The sequence below is a fragment of the Hyperolius riggenbachi genome, chromosome 5, assembly GCF_040937935.1.
Source record: "Hyperolius riggenbachi isolate aHypRig1 chromosome 5, aHypRig1.pri, whole genome shotgun sequence".
NCBI lineage: Eukaryota > Metazoa > Chordata > Amphibia > Anura > Hyperoliidae > Hyperolius > Hyperolius riggenbachi.
Window position 1 is genome coordinate 225,429,304 of NC_090650.1, and position 20,582 is coordinate 225,449,885.

Consider the following 20,582-nt stretch of genomic DNA (forward strand, 5'->3'; position numbering starts at 1 on the left):
ATGTGTTGAATTGAAGACTTGCTCTTATATTCCAACCATACAAGCACTGCACAGTGTGGTTTTATTAGATTGTATGGATTTTATCTCCATATTCTAGTGGTGAGCATAAATTATGCCATTGTGTAATTACGTATCGTAATTCGCAATTAGGCATCATAATCGTAATGCCAAATTTGGAGACTACGTGTAATTTTTTTTCCATGCAAACGTAATCACTAACCAGAATTACACGTAATTTTGGACGCAATCATTTTTACGCTTATGAATGGATTTTTCGCATTGAATATTTAAGTAATAGTCACGCAGGTGCAGTACATTGGCTGATGAATGCAATTTTTTTGCGCATATGAACACATTTTTCGCATTGAATATTTAACTAATGGCCACGCATGCACAGTACACTGGCAAATAGATGAGAATTTTTTAAAGCATTGAACGCAAAAATTACATGTAATTGAGTAATTACAGGCATAATTACAATTCACAAATGTAGTATACTGTACATAACATAATCAAAATTACACAGTGCGTAATTGCGAGAAATTACAGGAAAATTTGCATTATTGTAATTGACCCATTACGAGCACCACTACCATATACTACCTACTACAAGATGATCCCTGTTTATAGTTTGGTGTGTCAAAAATGTATATAATATCCTTGTGTATGATCCCAAACACCCTTGAAAAAACATAACAGTGTTGGGTTCAATGGCTCCTCGAATGGATGACACCACTCAATTCAAGAAACAATAATATTAACATAAAATCTTAGACATAGTGACAACTGTATACTGATTTTACTGACAAAAGGTAAATGACGTATTGCTGTTGTGCCCCTCATATACATTATAATGAGGAGGCACATTCTCTTTGTAGTGGATTTTACAATTCACTTTCATGGCTGTATTTTCTTTTTTTAAAAGGTATTAATAAAAGTTTGTTAAATGTTGCCTTTAAATGTCCGTGGCAAATATAATGTTGTATTAATCCACATGAAAGTCCTTCTGTATGAACCTGCCCCACAGAAAAGCTCTACATCTATTCCCTACCATAGTCATGCATTCATCATAGTCTTAAAACCATTTTTTGGGGACAACATGAACTTGCCTGTATGTCTTTTCGGGGATGTAGGAGAAATCCACACAAACACAGGCAAAACACACAAACTCCATGCAGATAGTGCCCTGAGCCAGTATTAGAACCAGGGACCCAGCACCACAAGACAAGTGTGCTAGTATCTACTACACCACCATAATATTATAGCTTTCTCTGCATAATAATGCTGCATGACTATGTAAGTTCTGCTTTGAGAATACAGTACAAATTGTACACCATCAACCACAGTGAAATAAGTGAAACTTATTGAATGTTTGTTATGGGAGCCACTAGAAACCATTAAAGTAGTCTAGTAACACTACTTAAGTAAAGTAAGTCAATATACAAACATCCTAAGCTGCATTGCAGAACTTGCATGTGTGTTTCCATAAGTACAGACTTGTCTAGAAATCTGTTACTTGTAGTGTAAATCTACAGTAAACCATGTTAGTATGAAAGCTATTTAGCTCAGTAATTAGCAAATATTGCCACTGCCTTACTAGGTCGTTTTTATAATCAGAGTTTAATTAAATCAAGAAGCTTTTAGTCTCAGGTGGGAATTTCTTGACCTCTGCAGCATCTTGCAAATGTTTGTGTTGTTGCCAACTAATGTAGCATACTCAAATGTGTTTTCAATAAGGGGTCCTGCATGGAGTTGTAAATATAATAGGACTGTTGCAGTAGAGTTAAAAAAAGAACAGTGAAAGTTGGTAATCAATACCAGTTGCCTGGCAGCCCTGTGAATCCTCTGCCTCTAATACTATTAGCCATAGCCCCTGAACAAGCATGCAGCAGATCAGGTGTTTCAGACTTTAAAGTCAGATCTGACAAGACTAGCTGCATGCTTGTCTCTGGTGTTATTCAGATACTACTGCAGAGAAATAGACCAACAGGGCTGCCAGGCAACTGGTATTGATTAAAAGGAAATAAATATGGCAGCCTCCATATACCTCTTACTTCAGTTCCCCTTTAATGGCTTCAGTAAGAAACAATGTTTATTTAAAGCGGACCGAAACTCTTGCACTGCAGACAAGGAAAACACTGAGAAACAGCCCATCTAAATCTCCCTTATCTGCAAGTTATCAGCAAGTGTAAATCAGGGCTTCCAGTTGTGTGTGAACTGTGCCTTGCTGTGCCTAGGCTCTGAGCTAATATGTAAATACTGGAGGTTAACCCATTCTGTGCTCCCAGGTATTCAAGGAAGTAGACACTGCTGGATCTCTGTTGAAGCTCTATAAATTGTAACAAAGAAATGTTTTCCTTTAAAGGGCAACTGAAGTTGAAGTATATGGAGGCTGCCATATTTATTTCCTCTTAAACAATACCTGTTGTCAGGCAGCCTTGCTGATCTATTTGGCTGCAGTAGTGTCTAAATCCCACCAGAAACAAGCATGCAGCTAATCTTGTCAGATGTGACATTAATGTCAGAAACACCAGATCTGCTGCACTCTTGTTCAGGGTCTATTGCTAAAAGTATTAGAGGCATAAGATCAGCAGGATAGCCAGGCAACTGGTCTTGCTTAAAAGGAAATAAATATGGAAGCTTCCATATCCCTCTCACTTCAGGTGTCCTTTAAAGGTTATTATGCTGTTGCTTATCTTTTAGAGCAGAGAAAAAGTTCTGAGTTTAGGTCCCCTTTAACATTACGGCAGGACAGACAAAATTGGCTGATGCATTTTAGACAGTTGTGTGTCTTTACTCATAGCCTGGCTTATGTGCAGCATAAACATCTATAATTGTGTGTGTGAAACCTGCTACCTGACAGGCTTTTGTTTTCATATAACTCTGCGTTACTATTACACTGTTCTTAGCATTTCAGATTGCAGAGATGCATATCTTTGCAAATGAGACATTCCAAACGTAGTTAAAATCTACACACAATGAATTACAGCTTTTGCCTCTGATATTTAACATGAAAAGTAGGAAAATGTTTACACAGCTACTTAGACATAATTTGTACATTGTCATTTTAGAACACTTGGGTATTGATAGTGTTCCTTTAAATAAAAGTGGCATATTTTACTGGAGCCATTGATGTATTGTGTTGTGGATCTGTCTCAACTACTTATGCTGACTGCCTTGGAGAAAAGGTCTTTTTCAGCACCATTTTGGTATATTCGGGGTATGAGTAGTGTCATTTGCTTAAACCTGTGTACGCTAAACTGTAATTGCAGGTAAACACTGCTCTGTAGGATCTCTTTCAAAATTAAATGAAAAATGGAGCTTCAATAAATGTTGCTAGTTCATAGCCTCTGTGTATATCTTTTAGTTCCACTGCATGGTGAAAAAAATGAGAAACATCCTCTGCACTTATCCAAGGGAAAAAAATATGCGGCTTTACAGCTGAAGACATGTAATAGGGTAAATATTGCCTTAAAATTTCTATGCCTACAGTATGATAAAATCTTAAGAGACTGTTCAATAAATCCATTACTTAAGAAAGAAAAGAATGAAGTTACAAAACACAGCAATTGATAGGCTGCCTGTGCCTATTTTGTGCATTCAAGTCAGCGCATTTCTGAACAAGCACATCATAAATATACAACTGAAGTACACTTTACCATTTCAATGCTTAAAAAAAGGATTATTCATCTAAAAAGTCAATTATTCTTATACACTACAGCGTCTGCCTGACACAGCCAAAGAAATATGGAGTAAAGCACAATGGATGAATTCAGTCACATGGCATTATGGCATACACATTGCACTGAATTCCCTTGCAAAGCTCATGAATTGTAAAAAATGTATAGATCGAGTAATATGGCTAATCACTATTAATATTTTTAGACAGGATTGTCACCTACACAAATCAATACATAAACTGATCATTTTGCCTGATGGGAAAAAAAAATCTGAGATGCTCATCCCAACCAGTTATGCTTCATACAGCATCACACTGAGGTGAGTATTCTATTCATATTATTGTAAATATTACATTATATCTTTTCATGGGACAACACTGAATATATGACACTATACAATGTAAAGTAGTCAGTAGATAGCTTGTATAGATATACAGTGGGTTGCAAAAGTATTCGGCCCTCTTGAAGTTTTCCACATTTTGTCACATTACTGCCACAAACATGCATCAATTTTATTGGAATTCCACATGAAAGACCAATACAAAGTGGTGTACATGTGAGAAGTGGAACGAAAATCATACATCATTCCAAACATTTTTTACAAATCAATAAGTGCAAAGTGGGGTGTGCGTAATTATTTGGCCCCCTGAGTTTTGTAGAACCACCTTTTGCTGCAATTACAGCTGCCAGTCTTTTAGGGTATGTCTCTACCAGCTTTGCACATCTAGAGACTAAAATCCGTGCCCATTCTTCTTTGCAAAACAGCACCAGCTCAGTCAGATTAGACAAGACAAGACAAATAACATTTATATCGCGCTTTTCTCCTGGCGGACTCAAAGCACCAGAGCTGCAGCCACTAGGACGCGCTCTACAGGCAGTAGCAGTGTTAGGGAGACTTGCCTAAGGCCTCCTACTGAATAGGTGCTGGCTTACTGAACAGGCAGAGCCAAGATTCGAACCCTGGTCTCCTGCATCAGAGGCAGAACCCTTAACTGGATGGACAGCGTGTGTGAACAGCAGTTTTCAGATCTTGCCGCAGATTCTCGATTGGATTTAGATCTGGACTTTGACTGGGCCATTCTAACACATGGATATGTTTTGTTTTAACCCATTCCATTGTTGCCCTGGCTTTATGTTTAGGGTCATTGTCCTGCTGGAAGGTGAACCTCTGCCCCAGTCTCAAGTCTTTTGCAGTCTCCAAGAGGTTTTCTTCCAAGTTTGCCCTGTATTTGCCTCTATCCATCTTCCCATCAACTCTGACCAGCTTCCCTGTCACTGCTGAAGAGATGCACCCCCTGAGCATGATGCTGCCACCACCATATTTGACAGTGGGGATGGTGTGTTCAGAGGGATGTGCAGTGTTAGTTTTCCGCCTCACATAGTGTTTTGCATTTTGGCCAAAAAGTTCCATTTTGGTCTCATCTGACCAGTCACCAGAGCACCTTCTTCCACATGGTTGCTGTGCCCAGCACATGGCTTGTGGCAAACTGCAAACGGGACTTCTTATGCTTTCTGTTAAAGGGACTCCGAGCAGTGCAGAAACTATGGAAAGATGCATATCATTTTAAAGCTCTCTTTCTCCTCTTTCCAATGATATATAAACCACCGCCCTATGCCTTTTAATTTTCGCTATTTTCGCGATTGAAATTGCCACGGCCGCGATTTCAATCACGAAAATAGAGAAAACTAAAAGGTGTAGGGCGACGATTTAGGTGTCGCCAGAAAGAGGAGAAAGAGAGCTTTAAAATGATATCCATCTTTCCATAGTTACTTGTATTACACAGGGCGACTTTTTCTGCTGAATGGAGCTTGCTGACACTGGGGAAAGTGTCGTCCTGTGTAATACAAGTAACTATGAAAAGATGGATATCATTTTAAAGCTCTCTTTCTCCTCTTTCTGGCGACACCTAAATCGTTGCCCTACGCCTTTTCGTTTTCTCTATTTTCGTGATTGAAATCGCGGCCGCAGCAATTTCAATCGCGAAAATAGCGAAAACTAAAAGGCGTAGGGCAGTGGTTTATATATCATTGGAAAGAGGAGAAAGAGAGCTTTAAAATGATATGCATCTTTCCATAGTTTCTGCACTGCTCGGAGTCCCTTTAACAATGCCTTTCTTCTTGCCACTCTTCCATAAAGGCCAACTTTGTACAGTGCATGACTAATAGTTGTCCTATGGACAGAGTCTCCCACCTGAGCTGTAGATCTCTGCAGCTCGTCCAGAGTCACCATGGGCCTCTTGACTGCATTTATGATCAGCGCTCTCCTTGTTCTGCCTGTGAGTTTAGGTGGATGGCCTTGTCTTGGTAGGTTTAAAGTTGTGCCATACTCCTTCCATTTCTGAATGATCACTTGAACAGTGCTCCGTGGGATGTTCAAGGCTTTGGAAATCTTTTTGTAGCCTAAGCCTGCTTTAAATTTGTCAATAACTTGATCCCTGACCTGTCTGGTGTGTTCTTTGGACTTCACGGTGTTGTTGCTCCCAATATTCTCTTAGACAACCTCTGAGGCCCTCACAGAGCAGCTGTATTTGTACATTTGAAAGAAGGATACCGTGCACCTATCTCTTAAACAGTTCCATCAATTTATTCCTTTCTTCAGCCAAAGGTAAACAGTGAACAGTATTGACATATGCAAGAGTATCGTCAAACCTGTGTGCTGGAAGTTGCTGCGGTGATGGAGGAGGGGGTGACCAGGGGAAGATTCGGACGGCACTACAGCCGTTTCACGCCGCTCGGGCGCTTGCTCACATGCGTGTCCAGCTGTATTTGTACTGACATTAAATTACACACAGCTGCACTCTATTTAGTCATTAGCACTCATCAGGCAATGTCTATAGGCAACTGACTGCACTCAGATCAAAGGGGGCCGAATAATTTTGCACACACCACTTTGCAGTTATTTATTTGTAAAAAATGTTTGGAATCATGTATGATTTTCGTTCCACTTCTCATGTATACACTACTTTGTGTTGGTCTTTCATGTGGAATTCCAATAAAATTGATTCATGTTTGTGGCAGTAATATGACAAAATGTGGAAAACTTCAAAGGGGCTGAATACTTTTGCAACCCACTGTATATAGAATGTAATATAAACATTGTATAGATTGTAAACTTATAAGGGCAGGCTCTCTTCCCTTTTTTGTGTCTTGGAATTTTTTATACATTTTATTCATCATGTTACGTTTGTCACTGTAATTACCAATTCTGCATTTTGTATATTGGTCGATACCTTTGTCTGTATTATTATGTACCCCATGTTTGTACTTTGTACAGTGCCACGGAATATGTTGGCGCTTTATATATCAATAATAATAATAATAATAATAACAACAGTGTAGCTTTGTTGTCCCATTAAAATAACCCAATACATAGCTAATAATAATGTAAATAACTTTCAAAGAATTAGCATTATTTTTAAAAAAATAAAAAACTGTAGCATTTATTTTTAACACTTAGGTAATGTATAGAGATGGCCCGAACTGTTCACCGGCGAACAGGAACCGGCGAACTTCTGGGGTTCGCGATTGCGGAGAACTGCAAACTTTTCCGGAAGTTTGATTTGCCCCCATAGTGCATCATTAGGGTCAACTTTGACCCTCTACATCACAGTCAGCAGGCACATTGTAGCCAATTAGGCTACACTCCCTCCTGGAGCCCCACCTCCCCTTATAAACGGCAGGCAGCGTCAGGTATTGGACTCACTCGTGTGCCTGCAGTAATTAGAGAAGGGAGAGCTGCTGCTGCTGCTGCAGAGAGAGCTATAGGGGAAGCTTAGTTAGGCTCTTGTAGGCTTGTTAGCTTTCTCCTTGCTGATTCTTATTGCTAAAAAACAAACAAACAAACACAGAACATTTATATCGCGCTTTTCTCCTGGCAGACTCAAAGCGCCCCTCAACAGCTCTTTTGAGAGCTAATCTTGTTCTTGTGATCTATTTTTTGTGTGTGTCCCACAGACACTTGTGTTGCATAGACAGCCTTGGTAATTCCTACTGTGCCACTGCCAGGCCCAGCACATTCAGTGACTACCTGTGTGTGTGACAGACAGCTGCACATTTGTAATCCTAATCACTGCACCTGTTCACTGTTCAGTGCACCTACCTACCTACCTACGTGAGCGCACGCATTGTTAATACCACCAGTCATTGCACCTGTTCACGGTACCTGTGTGTGTGTGTGACAGGTGCATTTGTAATTCCAATCACTGCAGTGCATACCTGTAACCTGTTCAGTGCACCTACAGTACGTGAGTGCAAGCAGTGTAATATACCAGTCATTGCAACTGTTCACGGTACCTGTGTGAGACAGGTGCACATTTGTAATACCAATCCCTGCATACCTGTTCACTGCACCTGTGGGACTGCACGCTGTTTAGTATACCAGTCCGTGCATACCTGTTAACTGCACCTGTGTGACAGCTGCACATTGTATTGTTATACCAGTCACTGCTACCTATTCACTGAACCTGTGTGACCGCACGCTGTTTAATATACCAGTCTGTGCATACCTGTTAACTACACCTGTGTGACAGCTGCACATTGTGTTGTAATACCAGTCACTGCTACCTTTCACTGCACCTGCATGACTGCACATTGTATTAGTCAAGTCAGTGCATACCTTTCACTTCATCACCCCCAATATGGACACAACAGGTAGAGGCAGAGGCAGGGGCAGACACAGAGGGCAGGCCACCCGGCAGGTCTGTTCGAGCCCAAAGCAGGGATGAGCAGAAACTATGCCAGTACGAAATTTACGCATCGTAGTTCGCATCTATGCATCGTAGTTCATAGGTGAAGTTTCAAAACTACGCTTACGAATTTACACGTAGCGAAGTACCACTACGTATAGCTTACTCCCACTATGCATAGTTAACAAGTACATTGTGTAGTGAACTACGAATGCGTTACTCACGTCTAATTTTCCGCGTGCGATTGTATGCTTACAAATTTACACATTGGAAAAGGGAATGTACGCATAGAAGAGTTCCCAGTATACGCATTTAAAGAGGAATGAATGCATAACATTTTCAGCATACGGGCATAAGCATCCGCATACACTATGCTTCGCACTACGTGTAATTGCGTATTTTAACACATAGTCTGTGAAATGCATACAAAACGAACATTTGATTTCGAAGCCGTAGTTTGGTGAAGCGTAATTGCGTAAAACTACGCGTAGTTCCAGCGTAGCAAAGTTGGCTGACTATGACCATCCCTGGCCCAAAGTACAGTGCTCAGAAGAAGGCACGTCCCATCAACTCCCAAGATTGTCAGGACGTGGTTGGCTATTTAACACAGAACACCTCATCTTCCGCATCCACCAGCGCTACTACAAGTATCACATCCGCTACATTTGACACTTTGCAGGAGTTATTTGGGGGGGGGGGGGGGGGGAAATCACTGATTCACAGTCTTTATTGTTACAACAAGATGAAGGTTAAGGTTAAGGTTAAGCAAGTTACACCACCTCATATGTCTGAGTTAGGTGCAGTTTTGGAGGTGTTTGATACAAGGTATGCACTGACTTGACTAATACAATGTGCAGTCACACAGGTGCAGTTAACAGGTATGCATGGAGTGGTATATCACACTGCGTGCACTCAAGTAGGTAGGTGGGTGCACTAATCACAACAGGTAGGTATATGCAGTGATGAGGTGGGTGCACTGAACACAACAGGTAGGTATATGCAGTACTGGGTATTACAATGTGCACCTGTCACACATAGCCAGGTAGTAGACAGGTACAGTGACACTGCGTGCGCTCAACTCACATAGGTAGGTGGGTGCACTGTGAACAACAGGTAGGTAGGTATATGCAGTAATGGGTATTACAATGTGCACCTGTCACACACACAGGTAGTCACTGAATGTGCTGGGCCTGGCAGTGGCACACACACAGTATGAATTATCAAGGCTGTCTATGCAACACAAGTGTCAGTGGGACACACAGAAAAAAAATAGATCCTGTTTGACTAACATGCTCAGCTTTTATGAGGTAGTGAATGCTAATATGGATATTGGGAATGCTGTAGATGTGATATACTTGGACTTTGCAAAGGCCTTCGACACTGTTCCCCACAAAAGTCTGGTGCAAAAGTTGAGGATGCAAGGACTGGGGAAGAGTTTGTGTGCATGGATAGGGAACTGGCTAATGGACAGAAAACAAAGAGTTGTGGTCAATGGATCGTACTCAAAATGGGAGACTGTTAGCAGTGGGGTCCCACAGGGGTCTGTACTGGGTCCAGTGCTCTTCAATTTATTTATTAATGACCCAGTAGATGCAGTAGTGAGCAATGTTGCTATTTTTGCAGATGATACAAAATTGTGCAGAATCATCAACTCTCAGGAAGATAGTGTCATATTGCAACAGGATCTGGATAGGATGGCTATATGGGCACATACATGGCAGATGAAATTCAATGTTGACAAATGTAAAGTCATGCATTTTGGTCGTACCAATGGTCTAGCACCATACAAAATAAATGGGATACAGTTGGGAACATCAAACTTGGAGAAGGACTTAGGAGTACTCATCGACAACAAGTTAAATAATCGTACTCAATGCCAAACCGCTGCAGCTAAAGCGAACAAAATTTTGGGATGCATTAAAAGGGAAATAAAAACTCGAGATGCTAGCATAATATTGCCCCTGTTTAACTCTCTAGTAAGGCCACATCTGGAATATGGAATTCAGTTCTGGGCACCACATTACAAAAAAGATATTGCAGTATTAGAGCAGGTGCAGAGACGAGCTACAAAATTGATACGTGGGATGGAAGGTCTCGCTTACCAAGAAAGGTTAGATAAACTGGGTTTATTTAGTCTAGAGAAAAGACGCCTTAGAGGAGATCTAATTAACATGTATAAATACATCAGAGGGCAATATAATAGCTTGGCGGATGAGCTTTTTGTCCCTAGGCCTTCTCAAAGGACTAGAGGACATGAGCTGCGCATGGAGGAAAAACGTTTTAGCCATTTATTTAGGAAAGGGTTCTTTACAGTAAGAGTGATTAAGATGTGGAATGCATTGCCACAGGAAGTCGTTATGGCAAACTCTATACCTGCATTTAAAGGGGGCTTAGATGCTTTCCTTGCGTTGAAAGACATCCATGGCTACGATTACTAGGTTATGCCTAATGATGTTGATCCAGGGATTTTATCTGATTGCCATCTGGAGTCAGGAAGGAATTTTTCCCTTTTGGGGCTAATTGGACCATGCCTTGTGGGTTTTTTTTCGCCTTCCTCTGGATCAACAGGGGTATGTGGGGGACGGGCTGGAGTTGTACTTTGTACTGGTTGAACTCGATGGACGTATGTCTTTTTTCAACCAAAATAACTATGTAACTATGTAAGAACAAGATTAGCTCTCAAAAGAGCTGTTGTGGGGTGCTATTTTAGCAATAAGAATCAGCAAGGAGCAAACTAACAAGCCTACAAGAGCCTAACTAATCTTTCCCTATGAGAGTCTGCAGCAGCAGCTGTCCCTTCTCTATTTACTGCAGGCACACGAGTGAGTCAAATGGCCAGCTGTGCCTGCCTTTTATAAAGGGGGAGTGGCTCCAGGAGGAAGTGTAGCCTGATTGGCTACAATGTGCCTGCTGACTGTGATGTAAAGGGTCAAAGTTGACCCTAATGGTGCATTATGGGGGCAAAATGAACTTCCGGAAAAGTTTGCGGTTCTCCGCGAAAGCGATCCACCAGAAGTTTGCCGGGAACAGTTCGCCGGCGAACCGTTTTGGGACATCTCTAGAAGTCGCCTAAGTCAAAAAAGTGTTTATCAAAATGAATGAGGCATGGATCCCGGAGGGCTACTGCCCGCCCGAAGACTAAGTCAGTCCCCGCACACAGCATCTCTGCCTGCACACCGTGTGACTGCCTGCCCCATGACTAAGTCGCTCCCCACACAGCATCTCTGCCTGCAGGCCGCTTGACTGCCTTCTCCGCCACCACCAACAGGGTCCAGGACTCCAGGCGGATTCCTGAATTTTTAAGCATTGCTAGCAGCGGCCGCTATAATAATTTTTCTGGTGCGTGTACATGCCTGCCTAATTTTTCTGCCTGCGCTGCGGCTGCAGCAACAAAACAAAAAGGCATGTACATGTGTCAATTCCTCTTTGTGATTGTTACCTTGCCACCGTGAAGGGGCTTGCGTATCACGATGAAGCAATGACCGACGGCTATATGAGTGTCTCGGGAGGTGGCAAACCAAATATAATAAGGTCGTTGCTTCATTGTGGACAGACCAAATTCGATCAGCTGGACAGTCACTGTTGTTCTGTCATTGAGCTACCTCAGCCTGGTGACCATATGGGCCTGAAAACCGCTATCGCCTGCACTCTCGTCATGGTGCGCACCAGTCCAGCACGGCCGTCACAACACAAACAGCTATTTGCGGTGAGTTACACAGTGAGTTTGGTGTGGCAGTGTGAAGCAGTACTCTAATTACACTCCCTGATTTATGTATACACATGCAAGATGTTTTAAAGCACTTTAGGCCTCTAATTTAGCATGCAATGTGATTTCTGCCCTTAAAACGCTACTTTGCATCAAATCCAGATTTTTCCCCGAGACTTTTGGCGTGTATCTCACTCCACCATTTAAAAACTCAGACGTTAGACCCCTTGAAACATCTTTTCCATCACTTTTGTGGCCAGCATAAATGTTTCTAGTTTTCAAAGTTCACCTCCCCATTGAAGTCTATTGCGGTTTGCGAAAGTTCGCATATTAGCGAATGTTTGCGGAGGTTCGCGAACGCGGTTCGTGAACTGAAAATCGGAGGTTTGGGCCATCTCTAGTTATGTACAAGCATGGGCCCTGGAAACCAACTTGGAGCTGTAGCAAAGCTGCATTACAACTGGCTGTCAGCACTGTTTTTCCTTGTAATCCTGCTATTATGAATAATGATAGGAATAAACATTTAAATTTGTGATTATAACTAGGAGCCAATCAGATGGCTTCCAATCCCATGTGAGATTGAAAGAACAAAATTTAATTGGTGTTCTCCTGAATTCTCTCTCTTCAGAGATGCAGTGACTCGGTAAGTATACAAGCTAAATAAGTACAAAAGTATGATATTTGTGGTTTTAACAGCATGTATTTTCTTATTTATGGGCAATGATTTTTGGAACTTTATCATATGGGCTGAGACAATCCTCCTGATGAAGTGAAATGTTTTGTTCACAAAACATGTCAAGCTTTTAATTGGACCAGTTGGACCAGTATTTCATGACATGTTTTCCTGAATGGTTGTAAGCCAGCATTAATCGAATCAGGTTGTTTGAGCTCTGCAATCGGCAGTCGACTAATAGATGCCTGTGTTTATTATCGGCAATCAGTTGCTCATCCAGTCATTTGAGCATGGCTAGTAACTGATTGGTTACGGTTAGGCATTAGGTGGTGGTGGTGGGGTGTTAGGGTTAGGCACTTGCAACTGACGGTTGAAGTGGACTTGAACTCTTGCACAGGACAAAAGGAAAACATAGAGAAATGCACTGTGTATATATTTAGAGAGTTTAGCCTGTTTAATTCCCCCTCATTTGTGTCTAATCACAAGTTGCAATTTGATCTCTCCCCTGTGTCACCTGACTGCTATGGCAAATAAAGCAGATAAGCTCATTTGAAAGCACAGGATGTTGACAATACATCTGCTTCCATGAATCAGGAAGTAGAATCTGTGCATACAGACCCCCTGGAAACCCCTCCGAAGTCGCAATGCTTTGGCCAGGAATCGTTGTACAGCCGCAATATGACTGTTTAATCATCCTGGCAACTTCATCTATTTTTGGATTTTTTAGTAATGTTCAGAGTGTGGGAAATAAAAAAAAATGAGGTGGGGGTCCCCCTCCTGAGCCTCTTTAAGTCCTTGTCCCCCATGCAGGCTGGGATAGCCAGAATGCGGAGCCTCTGTCTAGTGGGGCTTTGCACCCTGAGCTATACCAGTGCTATAGGATGCGCTCTCAGCTATCCTCCTGACACCCATTGGTCTGTTAAGGAACCAATGGGGATCCTTGGAGGGAAATTTAAAGATGCTTTTGCTCTCAGCTATATTTATAGCTGAGAGCAGTGCGCGGGAGAGCAGCGGTGCGTGGCTGTGGTGTACAGAGATCTTCAATCAACTTAAAAAAGGTCACAAGATTAGAGGATATTTGTGTGGGAACTTGTTTTTAAAGGTACAGGTAAGTATTTCTGGTTAATTAAGAATATTAAAAGAATTGTTTTCATTGTTGTGCCTTTATTTTATTTAACCCTTTGTGGAAATTGGTAAGGGGTACTTTGTACACCTATACTTATTTCTCCTGGGAGGGGGGTGGGCATCTGGGGGTCCCCTTCTTAAAGGGGACAAGGGACTCCCAGATGGCACCATGAACCCCCAGGGTGTCGTCGGCCCCCACCTCCTCCTGGGGCAACGGAGGTGGGGAAGAGCCCCTTGTCCATGGATTGGACAAGGGCTTCAGGGGAGAGGGGAAGGCTTGGCAGCCCCTCTCCCCTGGAGCCCTCCCATACCATGGACCATGTGGGTAGGTATAGCTCAGAGGGTGAAGCCCCACTTGGCCGGGGCTCCACATACTGGCTATCTCAGCCTGCATGGGAGAAAAGGGGTTAAAGAGGCTCGGGAGGGGGGACCCCATGTCATTTTTTTTTATTTCCCACACTCTGAACATAAAAATAATTCAAACAATATGTAAAGTTGCCGAGGATCTTTATACAGCCATATTGTGGCTGTATAGAGATTCCTGGCAGCTTCGGAGGGGTTTCCAGGGGTCCATACACACTGCGTACAGATCCCCTGGAAACCCCATCATGAAATTCATTGCTCTTTCTTTTGATTTATGTACATTTACACTACTGTTAGGTTTGCTACATTATCTGTCATTTACCACATTTAAATGTATTCTTTTTTCCTATGAAACTTTAAAATGTATTTTTTCAAAGAGTATAAGGTATTTTTGACATTTTTTTCCCTCTTCTAGCCACTGTCCCCTTCCACATACCCTGAAAATTTGGTGTTTCTAGCATGTAAGGGGCTTTGCTATTAACCGCTAAAGTCGTGGGCCATTCACCTGCCATTGAAGTCTATGGAGATTCGCCGAGTCTACAATTTTTGCAGAGATTCGGATTCGAAATTTGCGAACCTAAAATGTGATCTTCTGCCCATCACTAATCCTTAACCATATTCCCTTTTTTAGCTCTCTTCCTTATTAGAACAATGATTTCCATAGTGTACACTCAGGGCCGGTTTAAGAGGCCCCGGGGGCCCTGGGGCAAACGTAATTTGGGGGCTCCTTAAACCCCCCTGCCCCCACCACCGATGGTTCACATTCACACACACACCGATACACTACCCCATTGCTCCCAGGGCCCCAGCACATTAGCAGCATACTCACTTGTCCCGGCGGGTAGCGGCTGCACCATCCATGCAGTTTTCAACCACGCTGTTTGCATCTTCTCTATCCAGGCCCGTGTTATATGTAACCGTGCCACATAGAGAAGAGGCAGACAGTGTAGCTGAAGACTGCACAGATGGTAGAGAGAGTATGCAGCTAATTTGCAGGGCAGGATTCATATTTTTCAACACCCAAGGCCTATTTCTAGCTGCCCCTTCAGCACACACACCTAAATGAAGGTTACACATGTGCACAGGATGCATATATTTAGGGGATGCAGGAGGAAAATACAATTACCACAGTCCGCCATGCGCTGTGCATGGCGGACTGTGGTAATTGTATTTTCCTCCTGCATCCCCTAAATCAGGGCTGCCCAATAGGTCGATTGCGATCTACCGGTAGATTGCGACCACCTGATTGGTAGATCGCGGCCTCATGGCCGCGTCCCATTGCATTTTGCGGCCAGCAGCTGTCCTATCAGATTCTGCTGCTGGTCGCTGATAGCTGCGCTATGCAGCCAATCGGGAGGAGAGGGACGCGGCCAATCGGGAGAAGAGAGGCGCGGCTCTGCCCTGACACAGTGTCATGGCTGGGGGCGGCGCCTGAAGCAAGACTTCCGCCTCCACTGACGCTGCCCGCCCGGAGCCTCCCTCAGCCACCGAATTGCATATCTGCCCTCCAGGCAGCCGCGGCTCAGGGAGTGAAGCCAGGACGCCACCGCTGGAGGGAGGTAAGCGTGCCCGCCCTACACTAAAGGCACTGCTTACCTCTACTGAGGCACACATGCCCAGCTATCCTATACTGAAGGCATCCATGCCCAGCTATCCTATACTGAAGGCACCCATGCCCAGCTATCCTATACTGAAGGCACCCATGCCCAGCTATCCTATACTGAAGGCACCCATGCCCAGCTATTCTATACTGAAGGCACCCATGCCCAGCTATCCTATACTAAAGGCACCCATGCCCAGCTATCCTATACTGAAGGCACCCATGCTCAGCTATCCTATACTGAAGGCACCCATGCCCAGCTATCCTATACTGAAGGCACCCATGCCCAGCTATCCTATACTGAAGGCACCCATGCCCAGCTATCCTATACTGAAGGCACCTATGCCCAGCTATCCTATACTGAAGGCACCTATGCCCAGCTATACTATACTGAAGGCACCTATGCCCAGCTATCCTATACTGAAGGCACCTATGCCCAGCTATCCTATACTGAAGGCACCCATACCCAGCTATCCTATACTGAAGGCACATATGCCCAGCTAACCTATACTGAAGGCACATATACCTAGCTACTTTTCCGGGGGGGGTTTAAAGTAGCTTGCGAGCCAAAAAAGTGTGGGCACCCCTGCCCTAAATATATTAAGTTGACTGGCTTCCACAAAACTTCCCTTACTATTACTGTGGTAGGGATAGGATTTTGAGCTCCTCTGTCGACAAATAGCTGACATGACTTTGTAATCTGTAAAGTGCAGAAGATGTAAGTGCTATTTAAATACATAATAATAATAATATGGTAGGACTCTGAGAACAGTACATATTCTGCAAAGTGCTGCAGAAGATGTAGGTGCTATATAAATACATAATAATATGGTAGAATATTAGACTATGACTATGGTAGGATTAGATGGTGAGCTCCTCTGAGTCAGTCAGTGACATGGCCATGTACTCTGTAAAGTGTTGCAGAAGATATTAGTGCTATGTAAATACGTAATAATAATAATATAGTAGGCCATTAGACTATGCTATGGTAGAATTAGATTGTGAGCGCCTCTGAGGACAGTCAGTAACATGACTCTGTAAAGTGCTGCAGATGGTGTCAGTACTATTTTATACATAGGCAGAAGTTTACAGATTGTGAGGGTGATTAGAGCATGAGAAAAAGAACGCATGGGTAAAGCAACATAGAGGGGGTTGGCAGAGAATGGTGGGAGAGTTAGAATAGAGATAGAAAAGACAGGGTGGGCCGTGCAATAGTACAACTATTATGTCCGGGCAAGCAGGGACGGATCTAGGGGGGGCAAGCAGGTCTCTTGCCCCAGGCGCAGTTTGCTGAATTCTTAAAAAGGTGGCAAAATTTGGATGGGGAATGGCAGTTTAGGCGCCAAAACCTGACCTTGCCCCAGGCGCAACTTGGGGCAACTTGTTCTAGATCCGTCCCTGCGGGCAAGTATATTTTAATCATTACGCTCCACTTACAGACAATCATTCTGCGCACTCTCTCTCTCTCTCTCTCTCTCTCTCTCTCTCTCTCTCTCTCTCTCTCTCTCTCTCTCTCTCTCTCTCTCTCTCTCTCTCTCTCTCCTCTCTCCTCTCTCTCTCTCTCCTCTCTCTCTCTCTCCTCTTTCTCTCCTCTCTCTCTCTTTCTCTCCCTCTCTCTCTCTCTCAGTAAACAATGCCTGCAACCCCCATTGCTTGCACTGCTCTCACCAAACACTGCCTTGTTCCCCTTCCCCTGTGAGCAAGGCTCATAAATACCAGACAGGCACACAAGATCCATCCCTGCAGAGCAGCAGCCTGTCAGTGCACTTACACATGCCAGACATTCCTGACGCTGCCTGCAGAGTCCGTGCTGCATAAACTGAAAATAAAGGGCTGCAGCACAATAAAATGTGTCAAAACAGATATACTTTATGCAGATCTTAATTACCAACTCCCCCATCCTTATTGTGCTTCCTCCAGCCACAACACAGCTAATTGGCTACCTGCTGTCTTCCTATTTCTCAAATCTCGCGGGTCCACGTCCTCTGCTCAGCCCCTCCCCTCAGTGGCAGAATGGAGACAAGTGGAGGGGCCCTTTCCTCTGTGTCCGTGCATGAAGGAGAGACTGAAGTACAGCGTGGCAGCAGACAGCTGATTACCTGACAACAGCAGATCTGCTGCCGGTGTGTGGCACCCATCCCAGCTGTTTCATTCTTTTTGCGCAGAAGGCACCAGCCAATATAGCCTGTGCTGAAATCCGTCCTTGGCGCAGGGGCCCCTGCAGATGTCGGAGGCCATGGGGCAATTGCCTGCTTTGCCTGCATAGCAGCGCTGGCTGTGTACACTATGCACTTTCTTCTCTCCCTACAGCCTTCCTGAAACTTTAGACCTCTCCTCACAGAGGTATCCGGTCCGAACTCTCAGTAAAACATGCATTGCCTAGCAGTGTAGGGAGAGCTCAGACTGAACAGCATCAAGAGCACAACCATACCATAGTCATAGATCAACAATTTCAGGCAGGCTGCAGAGAGAAGAGTAGGCTGCTTACTGCTGCACTACAGGAAACTGCAGTTGTAAGACAGTCAGGGCACTGCTGTACTCACTGACTGCACAAGTCCTGCAGTCACTTTTTTATTTTGACTTTAGATTGGCTTTAAGAAATGATAAACATTCATTTACGGTATCTAATTATCTGAAGCAGTAGTAAAGTGAGGAAAATACACAGGATCAACATGCTGTTGTGTATAGCATGAGCTGTACCTGGTTGCTGTTGTATGAAAATAAATAGCGAAACAGTGCAGACATAAATGTTTCCCGAGCCATCACCAGTCATTGCTCAGGTGGCAGCCTGCACTCAAATTTATCAATTGCAATGGCCAAGGCTTACTTTTCATGACAGAACTGTGTTTTGGCGTGCATGCACATGTGAACAGTGTGTCAAAGTGGCACGTTTCTTTCTTTTCCTCAAAAACTCTATTAACTCTTTTCTTCCATGTAGGCTGGTATTTCCCAGGGGATTCAGCTGATACAACCTGGAAAGCCATCTTATCATGCAAATCATTATATAAGTGTACTTACACAACAGAAGACTTTAGCTGCCATGTGTTCATCAAACTGTCCAATTATTATTCGAACATCGTTGCCCTGTGAAGACAAATATAACTACATTGTAAATTCCTCCTCACAATATTACTAAAGCAATGACATTTAACCTGGCTTCCAACCTATAGTGGAGCCTTCTTCACAACCTGTTGAAACCTGCTGAAAAAGTCTAATTTGGCTTGAAGAGGCTGCAGTAAGGTTTATCTTCTCCTCAAGGTTGCCAAACAGACAACTTACAATATGACAAACAGTTGTTTGATCTGCTCTGAGCAACCTTTGGGGTAGTGACCCTTCCTCAATGTGCTCAAGATAGATCAGGAAACTGTCATCTCAGAGGGGAGAGTGAGTTAGAACTTGAATGTGTAATAACTCAAAAAAAATAGCTATTCTAAATTCTTAAAGCACAAGCAGTGTTTTCACAGTACGTTTTGTTCACGTGGCTACAATCAGAGCACTGCTGGATTTGTTCCAGACTTGGGCTATGAGAGTGAGAGCATATACAGTGGGTTGCAAAAGTATTCAGCCCCCTTAAAGTTTTCCACATTTTGTCATATTACTGCCACAAATATGAATCAATTTTATTGGAATTCCACATGAAAGACCAACACAAAGTAGTGTACACGTGAGAAGTGGAACGAAAATCATACATGATTCCAAACATTTTTTACAAATAAATAACTGCAAAGTTGTGTGTGCATAATTATTCAGCCCCCTTTGATCTGAGTGCAGTCAGTTGCCTATAGACATTGCCTGATGAGTGCTAATGACTAAATAGAGTACACCTGTGTGTAATCTAATGTCAGTACAAATACAGCTGCTCTGTGAGGGCCTCAAAGGTTGTCTAAGAGAATATTGGGAGCAACAACACCGTGAAGTCCAAAGAACACACCAGACAGGTCAGGGATCAAGTTATTGAGAAATTTAAAGCAGGCTTAGGCTACAAAAAGATTTCCAAAGCCTTGAACATCCCAAGGAGCACTGTTCAAGGGATCATTCAGAAATGGAAGGAGTATGGCACAACTGTAAACCTACCAAGACAAGGCCATCCACCTAAACTCACAGGCCGAACAAGGAGAGTGCTGATCAGAAATGCAGTCAAGATGCCCATGGTGACTCTGGACAAGCTGCAGAGATCTACAGCTCAGGTGGGAGACTCTGTCCATAGGACAACTATTAGTCATGCACTGTACAAAGTTGGCCTTTATGGAGGAGTGGCAAGAAGAAAGGCATTGTTAACAGAAAGCATAAGAAGTCCTGTTTGCAGTTTGCCACAAGCCATGTGGGGGACACAGCAACCATGTGAAAGAAGGTGCTCTGGTCAGATGAGACCAAAATGGAACTTTTTGGCCAAAATGCAAAATTCTATGTGTGGCAGAAAACTAACACTGCACATCACTCTGAACACACCATCCCCACTGTCAAATATGGTGGTGGCAGCATCATGCTCGGGGGGTGCATCTCTTCAGCAGGGACAGGGAAGCTGGTCAGAGACAGGGAAGATGGATGGAGCCAAATACAGGGAAAACTTGGAAGAAAACCTCTTGGAGACTGCAAAAGACTTGAGACTGGGGCGGAGGTTCACCTTCCAGCAGGACAATGACCCTAAACATAAAGCCAGGGCAACAATGGAATGGTTTAAAACAAAATCTATCTATGTGTTAGAATGGCCCAGTCAAAGTCCAGATCTAAATCCAATCGAGAAGCTGTG

General features: G+C 43.3%; 1 protein-coding gene across 2 annotated transcripts in view; it reads right to left on the bottom strand.

The window, feature by feature from the left end:
• The window catches only part of GABBR2 (gamma-aminobutyric acid type B receptor subunit 2), an 842,117-nt gene that overhangs the window by 418,721 nt on the left and 402,814 nt on the right, over nucleotides 1-20,582 (bottom strand). For both annotated transcript variants that reach the window (XM_068236712.1, XM_068236713.1), the window contains exon 5: nucleotides 18,851-18,916. In XM_068236712.1, coding sequence (XP_068092813.1) covers nucleotides 18,851-18,916 — 66 coding nt within the window. The remainder of the gene's footprint in view (nucleotides 1-18,850; nucleotides 18,917-20,582) is intronic.